The 11,764-nt window shown below is 39.6% G+C and overlaps 1 protein-coding gene across 1 annotated transcript; it reads right to left on the minus strand.

The window, feature by feature from the left end:
• Window positions 1–4,417: 4,417 nt before the first annotated feature.
• LOC119082476 lies at window positions 4,418–5,253 on the minus strand. Its single transcript, XM_037191996.1, has 2 exons — window positions 5,199–5,253; window positions 4,418–5,091 (listed from the first exon to the last, which is right to left on the minus strand). Exons 1-2 carry the CDS (start codon window positions 5,229–5,231, stop codon window positions 4,432–4,434), a joined length of 693 nt encoding a protein of 230 aa, XP_037047891.1. The 5' UTR covers window positions 5,232–5,253; the 3' UTR covers window positions 4,418–4,431.
• Between the last annotated feature and the right edge of the window lie 6,511 nt (window positions 5,254–11,764).

The following is an 11,764-nucleotide window of genomic DNA, read 5'->3' on the forward strand; positions in this document are numbered from 1 at the left end:
GAGGAATATGCTATTATATAGCTCTATATGCCTGTATATAGCTCAATATAGCTGTATATAGGTATATATAGATGTCCGTATATGGAATCCCTGAAACCCCACACACATGACAAATTATTTCCATGTTAACAGAAACTATCTAAGTATCATTTTTCCCAAGATATTTCTATTTTACTAAAATCCAATATGGCCGCCGGCAGCCATTTTGTTAGGAGACCGGAAATAGTACAGACGCTTTACATTCGTTAATACCTTTCAAACAAAAAAAAAATTCATGAAATTCGGTCAAAATTTACTCGAGATATTGTCAAAATACACCACGTTCACTGTACTTCCGAGTAGCCAGATAAGAGCTCACTCCAAGAGACCTAGCTCACGCTCCGGAGAACATAATTTCATAAATTTTTTTTTCCTGATTGGCACGGTCAATACCTATCTAATAAAGCTCAAACAGACGAAATATGTTCAAATGTGGCCGACCTACAAGCAAAAACTGCTTGCCGCCCTGTGCCTGTTCCACACCAAGGGGTCTAACTCACGAGTCGGTCATCCGATTTCCATAAACTTTTTTTTTGTCGATCGGTATTGTAAATACCTTTTATTTGACGTATCACTTACAAGTCTAACGTTTAAATGTCCGGAGATATCTTCGAAAAACCGTAAAGCACTTATTGGGCCACAGCTCGGGAGGGGTCGATCCAAAATCACTCATCTTCGAACTTAGCCTGTCTTTTGACATTACCAAACGGGAAAAAAAAGAATTTTCAAAATCGGATGCGTTTTACTCAAGTTATCGTGCAGACAGACAGACGGACAGACGGACATTTTTTTTTTCGCGGATTTGGCATCTCTAGACAACCACAATAGGTTTCCCCTTAGTCAGGGAGTCCAATTCGACGTGTTACAAACGTATGCGTAAACCTATAAGACCCCAGTACTTCGTACGGGTCTAAAAACTTGTATTTCTTTGCTGATCGATGGCCAGATGAAACTTTTTAGCCCCGTAAGAAGTACTGGGGGCTTATAAGATTAATATACCGTTTGTAACATGTCGAATTAGGAGCAGACGGTTAGTGCAAAGCATTTGCCTATGTTCATAGATAACGAATCCGCAATAAAAAAAAATGTCCGTCCGTCCGTCTGTGACCCCTCTAGCTGGAGTAAATCACAACTTTTTTTGATAATTCTTTTTTTCCTCGTTTGGTAGTGTCAAAAGAAAGGCTAAGTTCGAAGAAGAGCGATTTTGGGTCGACCCCTCCCGAGCTGGGGCCCCCTAAGCGGTTTAGAGTTTTTCAATGATATTTCCGGTCATTCAAATGCTACAGTTGTAAGTGATACGTCAAACGAAAGGTATTTACAATGCCAATCGGCAAAAAAAAAAGTTTTTGAAATTCGGATGACCGACTCGTGAGTTCGAGCCCTTGGTGTGAACTAGGCAAAGGGCGCCAAGCAGTTTTCCCACATAGGTCAGCCAAATTTGAACAGATTTCGATTATTTTATTTTTTTATATTTCGATTTTGCTTTATTAGATTGGTATTGACTGTACCAATCAGGGAAAAAAAAGTTTATGAAATTCGATTCACCATAGCGTGAGCCAGGTCCCTTAGTGTCAGCTCATATTCGCCTTCTCGGCCGTAAATCTCATCCGATTTTTCTAATTTTTATTTCATTTGAGAGGTAATTGAATACCGCAAATTGGCAAAACAAATTTCTTCTTCTTCTTCTTCTTTTTCAGCCTGTTTCTATCCACTGCTGGATGTAGGCCTCTCCAACTTCTTTCCATTTCGTACGATCCATTGCCATTTGCTGCCAGTTTGTACCTGCAATATTCTTAATTCCGTTTGTCCATCTCTCTGGTGGTCTACCTATAGCTCGTCTTTTATATGGTCGCCAGTTCATGATCTTTTTGGTCCAACGTTCGTCTGTCCTTCTTGCAATATGTCCCGCCCAGCTCCATTTCAGAGATGCTATTCTTTCCATGACATCAACGACCCTGGTTTGTTGTCGAATCCATTGATTCGTCATTCTGTCTCTGAGTGTTATTCCAAGCATACTCCGTTCCATGGCTCTTTGTGTCACTCTCAATTTTTCTTCGGATGCTTTCGTTAAAGTTAACGTTTCCGCTCCATAAGTGAGCACTGGAAGGACACAAGTGTCGAAAACTTTGCGTTTCAGACTATTATTCATTTTGCTTTTGAAAATTAGTCTGAGTTTTCCGAACGCTGCCCATGCAAGACCAATCCTACGTCTTATTTCTGCAGTTTGGTTGTCCAGACCTAACTTCAGCTTATGTCCTAGATATACGTAGCTGTCGACTCGTTCAATGACAGTGTCACCAATTTTGATTTCTCTATCGTCCCCGATGTTGGTCATGACTTTTGTTTTCGATAAGTTCATCTTGAGGCCAACTTTGTTTGCCTCTTCACTTAACTGTTGTAGCATAAGCTGAGCCTGACCTAGATTCGCTGCTATCGGTACTATGTCATCAGCGAAGCGGAGATTGCTCAGGTACTCTCCATTTGTCTTTATTCCCATTTTACTCCAGTTTAACTTCCTAAAAACACTCTGCAGAATCGCCGTGAATAATTTCGGTGAAATGGTGTCACCCTGCCTTACACCTCGGCCAATTCTGAATTTCTCCGTGCTCTTATGAAGTTTTATACATGAAGTAGCATTTTTGTACACATATCGAATTGTGTTGGAGTACCTTGAGTCTACTCTACATTCGTCTAATGCGTCCAATATCGACCATGTTTCCACTGAATCGAAAGCTTTTTCGAAGTCTATGAATAGCAAGACTATGTCGATGTTGTATTCACGACACTTCTCAATAAGCGTTCTCATCACTTGCAAATGGTCGTTTGTGCTGAAACCAGATCTGAAAGCAGCTTGTTCAACAGGTTGGTAGAAGTCGAACTTGTTAGTGTTCCTCTTCGTAATGATTTTCATAAACAACTTGTAGAGTGTTGACAATAGGCTTATGGGTCGGTAATTTTCCAGCTTTGTTATGTCTCCTTTTTTATGCAGCAATGTAATTACCGCATTTTCCCAAGCTTCTGGTACTTCTTCCCATTGGAGACATTGATTAAACAAAGCCGTGATTGCCTTTAATAAGGAGTCTCCACCTAGTTTAATGGCTTCCACTGGAACACCATCTTCTCCTGGAGACTTTTTGTTTTTCATCTCGGCTACTGCGGCCTTGACTTCATCAACAGTTATGTCGGCAAAAACAAATTTGGGTTCCTTAAATAATGTCGTAAATTGTTGGTTTTATTTGAGAGGTACTTCGTACGGGCTTTCGTAATTGCGCTATGCGCAATTTTCAAGATGAGCACTTTCAGTAAATTTGCATATTCCGTTCTTCGGCTAGGTAGGCAATAATTGCAAGTACTCAAGAGGGTTACGGAAGTATTTTGGTAACGGACGCATAAGAGAATTGTAGACGTATTAGGGTTACGGGCGTATTAGGGCTACGGGACGTATTATAGCTACGGACGAAATAGGATTACGGGTTGTACGGGGCTCAGTCGCAGCAAACGCTCCGACTGTTCTGATGCCTTGTTTTTAACTAGTTTTGTAGTTGCCTTAACACCCGGATGTGAAAGATTGTGAATCTGCTCGAAAACATCCTTTCTTAGTGAAAGTCGGATGTAAGGTCGAGGTTTTTCGGACGAAACATCGCAGGTTAGAACGACGTCCTGAAATAAAACCTTTAACCATTTCGTTCCAGACCTTTTAGTTAAAATTTGTTTAAGTTCCTCATCGCTTTCTTGGCGCTGCGCGATGAGTTTGTAGTCAAGCGAACTAGTAAATGAAATAGACGAAATTTCATTTATGCGTGACAATGTATCAGCGGCGACAATATTGTCTTTTCCTGAGATTTGTTGGATATCGGTGGAAAATTGACCAATATAGTCGAGATGTCGGAGTTGACGGAGAGTAGCCTGTTCATTTTTCTTCATAAAAGCGAAAGTAAAGTAAGTGGCTTATGATCAGTAAAGATAATAAAGTCTTTAGCTTCCAGTATGTTTTGGAAGTGTCTGATCTAAGCATACATAGACAACAGCTCCCGGTCATAGGTCTCATAGGTTGTCGAGCGAAGCTATTTTAACACGAATTAGCTTAGAATTAGTCCTATATCCGTTGCGATAACAATCTGTATTCAAATTGACTCGTCGGTCCCGCACGGCCATGAGTGCCGGTTCTCCGAAACGGCTCGATGGATTCGCGAACTGAATGTGGTTCCCTATAGTACTCGAGTCCCTCAATAAGAACATGAAAAAAGGTGGTGTCGCGACTCTATTTAACTTTTGTTCAACCCCACCGTGTTCTAGGGGCTCTACTGATGGAACAGCGTCTTACAACAAATAAATTTTGGTTAAAAAAAGGTTTAATTATCTACATCTACAGCCAAGTATTTTCTAAATAAATTATTTGTTATTGAATCCTGCCGCATAAGCAGAACTGTTAGCATAGAATTTACTTATTGCCCTGGTTTTAATTGATATATTAATAGAGCCAAACATTCTTTTCACCCAGGTGACACAATTATCGCAACCACCTTTAAGAGGGGCTGTGATGCTACTTTCAGTTGAAGGTCCGGTAAGAGAATAGCTAGTGTCTTGGATATCATGTGCATTTTTCATATTAATTATTAATTGCTCAGCGCTATTTCTAGACACAAGGTGTGATTGAAGCAAAACCATTTTGGAACATTTTTCGTTGAAAACTTCATCTTTTTCCAATTCTTGATCAGATTGGCAGTTTGCACCGATTTCCACAAGGCGAACGTCCCCCTTTTGCATGATACGATTTCCGTGTAGTGTGGGCATCAAATCACCTCTCCAGATTATGCGTCGAAATGGCTGGTCGATATTTTCAGAATCATTTGCATCTTCAGCTAATTCAACAAAGATTAGAGCGTGAATTTTCTTTTGACACATTGAGATCACAGCAGACTCTTTAGAAAATACAATGTCTTTGTTGAAGATGGACTTGAGACCATTTGATTCGCTGTCTACTTGAATTGGTTGTGCTGCTTCCTCCGTCGCTTCTTCTCTGTCTTCGGCGTCATCGTTGCTGCTTCTATTCTATATTTAAAGTAATTAACATGATCATTTCAGTTGCAAAATTATCAATGAATCATGAAAATAATCAATTTATCTTCAACTAAACGCATTGTTATCATCGTACTTACATTAAACGATTTTTTGCCAATACACTGCCCCATGTTAACTTAACTAGTCGCTGTCCGAAACTGCTGTCTATCATCTTTTTTTTATCATATTGAAGAGTGTTTTACCGATAAAGGTTGTAATCACAGTTGCAACGATACAAAAAAACGCTGGTGGCGCAAGTCTCCGTACGTTCGTAAAATTTCGTCTTTAGATTTCAATGTACGGTATCTGTTAAATCCCGAACTAAGAGTGTTTTCACTCTACGAAATAGGAAAAATCAAAGGGTGTAAATTGAATTTGGAAAAGTGGCCCAGGCATTGACCTATAAATACGGTCTATTGTACCGAAATAAAATCAGAACAAATACAGACGTTGAACGGGCAGCTGGATGAATATCCCACAAGACATAAGAAAATAGTTTTGAGGTTTGTGTCGACCTAGAAGGGTGTTTGAGGTTTATGTCGACCTGGATAGACATCGTTTGTGTGACCTTGAAAGTACACGAACGAAGTTCATGTAAAGTCGAAGCAAATTAAAATGATCAACTCTGAGTGTATCCAGATTTGAAAGCCAATATAGTCTTACATACCGCCTATTTGAACTGTTTATCTTGCATTTGTTAGCTTTATTATCTGTAAACAGTTCCAATGCACACGCGTAAGCTCGACTTCGAAGTATTAATGTGCGCGCGCAAGCTCAATACGAGGATTCTTTTGAAAAAACAGAATCTTGAAATCGGACGCATTTTCCATTGGACTTTTTTATATGTGCCTAGATTGGTATTGGTCCCTAGAACCTAAAACCACTTTCAAAAAAATTCTTCGAAGCTTGTGTGGCTAGGGGAGGTGATCGAAAACTGAAAACATGGACTTTTCTTACGGAAATTTCTCCAGGTACACGAGCCGTACAGGGTCGTGTCCGGGTGTCATTAGAAAGGTTATTACATGTACTTCCGGGGCAAATAGGGTCTTATTGGGTTTAAAATTCATCCACACTGAGATATGTACAGTTGAAGTATTCAACCGGAAAAAAGGCTGAAAACTTACACTTTTCTTACAGAAATTTCTGGAGGTACACGAAATGTACATGTCGTGTGGGGTGTCATTAGAAAGAAAATGTCTACAACGCGCCAGAGGCACCACAAGAAGTTGACATTACTCGCGAAGACATCGAATTAGCGATCCATTCGCTGAAGTGGAAGGGAGGTATTGGTCCTGATCAAACGTCACCCTTTTTTCTCAAAAAGTGTATCGAAGTTGTAGCACTACCGTTGTGGCTGTTGTGGCAAAAGACTTACGAGACTGGGAACATTTCTCAGAAGGGTGAAACTGTCGCGTGTGATACCGGTGTTTAAAAAAGGAAAAAAGACAAACATAGAAAACTACTTACAATGATTATAGAACCGCATGTGAGTGACTCACAACATGGATTTCGACCAAAAAGATCTGTTACGACAAACCTATTGTGTCAATCAATTGCGACACATGAAGCGTTCGAGCGTGGAATTCAATTGGACACGTTTTCGTTTACAGGCGATTTTGAAAAGGCTTTCGATCGGGTGTTTTCATCGATTTTTGGTTGGTAAAATGGCAAAGTTTTCCATTGGACCAAAAGACAGCTAGATGGTTATATGAAAATGTTCGTCAAATAAGATATTATGTCCAGATTGGTGAAACAAAATCGCGTGAATATGAAGCTACATCGGGTATTGTTCCTGGAAGCATTTTGGGACCAATTTTGTTCACAATGTTTATCAATGGTGTGGTGGAAGTAGTGATACATGCGATGGTGTTGTTATTTGCAGATGATTTGAAAGCATCAATGATGATATATGATATGAATGACAGTCTGAGATTTCAAAGCGACATAGACAGGATTTATCAGTGAACCGTGACAAATCGACTTCTGTTCAATGTTGGAAAGTGTGCCACATTCACGGCTTGCAGAGCATCGAATAATGTGGAAACGAAGTACAAGCTTGGAAATCATGACTTGCAAAAGAAAGAAGAGGTTTGTGATCTGGGACTAAACGTTGATAAAAGATACAATTTTAATTCATCATATGGAACTAACAACAATGAAGGCCCGTCAAATGGTTGGTTACATAAAGATGAAGTCGAACGGAAAGTTTAAAGAAAAGACACTAAGAATACTGTATTGTGCATATGTGAGATCGAGGCTAGAGTTTTGCATCTGTAAGATGGAGTCCATATCAAGGAGTGTATAAAGATGACATTGAATCAGTGCAAAAACAGATTATGATTGATTTGTTAGACGATAGAAGTCGTGCCGCCTCGTACAGGCTTGCACCATATGTTGAAAGGTGTAAGACGTTGAAATTGCAGCCTTTGTACGTGCGAAGACAAATCGCGGACGCCATGTGTGCTTATGATATTTTTACGGGACACTCAAATGTTGAAATTTTGAAGTCGAAATTCGTGAGGTCAAGGTCGATGAGACAATTGAGTTGGTTGTTGGAGGAAAAGTTTTTTCAGTGTAGACTATTTGATGAATCAGCCCATATCTCGTTTAATAGCTTTTGTAAATCAGTATGCGGAGATGGTTGTAAATTCGAGGACGAGGTGTGAATTTAGAATTAAGCTAGAAAATGTAATGTTAAATCTTGTGATAGATTGATGTAAATGAATATTCAGCCAATTTGTTGGCGGTGAAATAAAGAAAAGAAAAAGAAAGAAAGGTTATTGCATGTACTTCCGGGGGCAAATAGGGTCTTATTGGGTTTAAAATTCATCCACACTGAGATATGTACAGTTGAAGTATTCAACCGAAAAAAGGCTGAAAACTTACACTTTTCTTACAGAAATTTCTGGAGGTACACGAAATGTACATGGTCCCCACACGACCATTAAAAAGATAATTGCATATTGTTTCGGAAAGTAGAGCTTACGAAGGTTTGGTTGCATCTACGATTCAATATAAGCACTTAAACATTTCAACTTCTCATAATTCGTCGTAGATGCTTCCAAACCCCAATAAAACCCTATTTGCCCTAAAAGTATATGCAATTATCTTTCTAATGACACCCCACACGACCATGTACGTTTCGTGTACCTCGAGAGATTTCTGTAAGAATAGTGTGAGTTTTCTGTCTTTTTTCGGTTGAAAACTTCAACTACACATGTCTCAGTGTGGATGAATTTTAAACCCAGTAAAACCCCATTTGCCCCAGAAGTACATGCAATTACCTTCTAATGACACCCCACACGACCCTGCACGGCTCGTGTAACTGGAGAAATTTTTGTGAGAAAAGTGCAGGTTTTCGGTTTTCACCACCCACACAAACTTCGAAGAATTTTTTGAAAGTGGTTTGGCTTCTGGAGTCGAATACCTTACTGGGCACATATAAAAAAGTCCAATGGAAAATGCGTCCGAATTTCAAGATTCTGTTTTGAAAAGAATCCCTCTACACCGAAAACATTGTGAATGTTATACACATCGATCGAAAGCTTTTTATTTAGTTCTATACTGGTTTTCAAATCACGATACGTTAAAAATCTTCATAGTCGATCATTTTAATTTACCTGCCTTTATATAAGGTTTTATTGGCCTTTTCACGCAACGGTATATCTGGCAAACAAATAACAATCGGAACATACCCCCACAAAATTAAACTAAAACTGACTTGATGAACTAAGTAATGAAACGTTTCGAAGAGTAGTAGTATCAGCTGGAGTTCCAGCGATTTTGGAACCACCAGGAACTGTACGTGAAGATGGAAAACGACCAGATGGATTAACATTAACACCGTGGTCACATGGCAAATGCTTACTGTGGGACGCAACCTGTGGTGACACACTTGCAAATCATACGTTAAAGCAGACTTCCAAAGATGTTGGTTGGGTTGCCAGAACAGCAGAACAAGATAAGATATCTCTTTATTCATCCTTACTTAGTCAATATCATTTTATTCCGCTAGGTTTTGAAACCTTAAGACCATGGGACCACATTGTAAGAAATTTGTTTCCGATTTGGGCACAAGAATTTCAGAACTTCTTCTTCTTCTTCTTCTTCTTCTTTCAGCCTGTTTCTATCCACTGCTGGATGTAGGCCTCTCCAACTTCTTTCCATTTCGTACGATCCATTGCATTTGCTGCAGTTTGTACCTGCAATATTCTTAATTCCGTTTGTCCATCTCTCTGGTGGTCTACCTATAGCTCGTCTTTTATATGGTCGCCAGTTCATGATCTTTTTGGTCCAAACGTTCGTCTGTCCTTCTTGCAATATGTCCCGCCCAGCTCCATTTCAGAGATGCTATTCTTTCCATGACATCAACGACCCTGGTTTGTTGTCGAATCCATTGATTCGTCATTCTGTCTCTGAGTGTTATTCCAGAGCATACTCCGTTCCATGGCTCTTTGTGTCACTCTCAATTTATCTTCGGATGCTTTTGTTAAAGTTAACGTTTCCGCTCCATAAGTGAGCCACTGGAAAGGACACAAGTGTCGAAAACTTTTGCGTTTCAGACTATTATTCATTTTGCTTTTGAAATTAGTCTGAGTTTTCCGAACGCTGCCCATGCAAGACCAATCCTTACGTCTTATTTCTGCAGTTTGGTTGTCCAGACCTAACTTCAGTTTATGTCCTAGATATACATAGCTGTCGACTCGTTCAATGACCAGTGTCACCAATTTTGATTTCTCTATCGTCCCCGATGTTGGTCATGACTTTTGTTTTCGATAAGTTCATCTTGAGGCAACTTTGCTCGCCTCTTCACTTAACTGTTGTAGCATAAGCTGAGCTGACTAGATTCGCTGCTATCGTACAATGTCATCAGCGAAGCGGAGATTGCTCAGTACTCTCATTTATTCTTTATTCCCATTTTACTCCAGTTTAACTTCCTAAAATACTCTGCCAGAATCGCCGTGAATAATTTCGGTGAAATGGTGTCACCCTGCCTTAACCTCGGCAATTCTGAATTTCTCCGTGCTCTTATGAAGTTTTATACATGAAGTAGCATTTTTGTACACATATCGAATTGTGTTGGAGTACCTTGAGTCTACTCTACATTCGTCTAATGCGTCCAATATCGACCATGTTTCCACTGAATCGAAAGCTTTTTCGAAGTCTATGAATAGCAAGACTATGTCGATGTTGTATTCACGACACTTCTCAATAAGCGTTCTCATCACCTGCAAATGGTCGTTTGTGCTGAAACCAGATCTGAAAGCAGCTTGTTCAACAGGTTGGTAGAAGTCGAACTTGTTAGTGTTCCTCTTCGTAATGATTTTCATAAACAACTTGTAGAGTGTTGACAATAGGCTTATGGGTCGGTAATTTTCCAGCTTTGTTATGTCTCCTTTTTTATGCAGCAATGTAATTACCGCATTTTCCCAGGCTTCTGGTACTTCTTCCCATTGGAGACATTGATTAAACAAAGCCGTGATTGCCTTTAATAATGAGTCTCCACCTAGTTTAATGGCTTCCACTGGAACACCATCTTCTCCGGGAGACTTTTTGTTTTTCATCTCGGCTACTGCAGCTTGACTTCATCAACAGTTATGTCGGGCATATCCTCCGATCCCACGTTTCTTATTATTGGTCTATCTTCGGTTTCTTCCGTTGGCTCTGTCTTGCTGAAGAAAACAAATTCTCATAAAATTCTGTTGCAATGTTTAATATCGCATTTCGATCCGTTTGGATCGTTCCTGTTTTGTCTCGTAATTTGAAGATTTTTTTTTTGGCGTTTGTCATTTTTCTCCGTAGGACTTTCATATTGCAGTTAGCTTCAATTATGTTTTGAGCCAATTGGACATTATATTTTCTTTCATCTGATCTCCTTGCTTTGTTGATACTTTTAGACAGGTTCCGGTATTCCACCGAATCTCGTCCTCCGTTTTTTACCAACTCTGCTCTGCTTGCGATCAGGTCTAATGTTTCTCTGCTGAGTTTTGATTCTTTCCCTTGGACGGATTTGCATTTGGATTTCATGAAACCCATTATTGTATCGACGATTTTGGTATTCAATTCGTCCAATGTTTCACATTGATTGTTGACGTTATCTAATTCGGCAGTCATTTTCGTAGCAAATTCTTCATTTTGTGTGTAAAGCCGTTGTACGTCAATCCTTTCACTTTTCTGAACTAGTTGTGATCTTTGAAATCTGGTATTTAACGTGACTCTTGCACGAACCATTCGGTGATCACTACCGGTTGAAAAATTGTTTAGGACCGTAACGTTCTTAACGGTTGACTTACAGCCAGTTATGATGTAATCGATCTCATTTTTCGTTACACCATCTGCACTAGCCCAAGTCCATTTCCGTTGAGGCTTTCCTGCAAAAAATGAATTCATTGCGTACAAATTGTGTTGCTGTAAGAAGTTGAGTAAAGTATTTCCACGCTCATTTCTTTGGTCGTTGCTAAAACTACCAACAGAAACTTCGGAGTCTTCTTCTCGTTTTCCCAGCTTCGCATTGAAATCACCGATTAGATATTGGTAATGTGAAGGGTTTTCGTCCAGAGCTTTCTCGACATCTTCATAGAATCTTTCTACTTCTTCGTCATCATGGGTGGACGTGGGTGCGTAAACCTGAATTAATTTGACACTGTATCTGTTATTTATCTTC

The sequence above is a fragment of the Bradysia coprophila genome, unplaced genomic scaffold (assembly GCF_014529535.1).
Source record: "Bradysia coprophila strain Holo2 unplaced genomic scaffold, BU_Bcop_v1 contig_444, whole genome shotgun sequence".
Taxonomy (NCBI): Eukaryota; Metazoa; Arthropoda; class Insecta; order Diptera; family Sciaridae; genus Bradysia; species Bradysia coprophila.

Bases quoted from the DNA above. Each gene is read 5' to 3' on its own strand.
- LOC119082476 (XM_037191996.1), bottom strand. From the start codon at position 5,231: ATGGGGCAGTGTATTGGCAAAAAATCGTTTAAT. The intron at 5,092-5,198 runs GTAAGTACGATG...CTTTAAATATAG, and splicing joins TTGGCAAAAAATCGTTTAAT to AATAGAAGCAGCAACGATGA.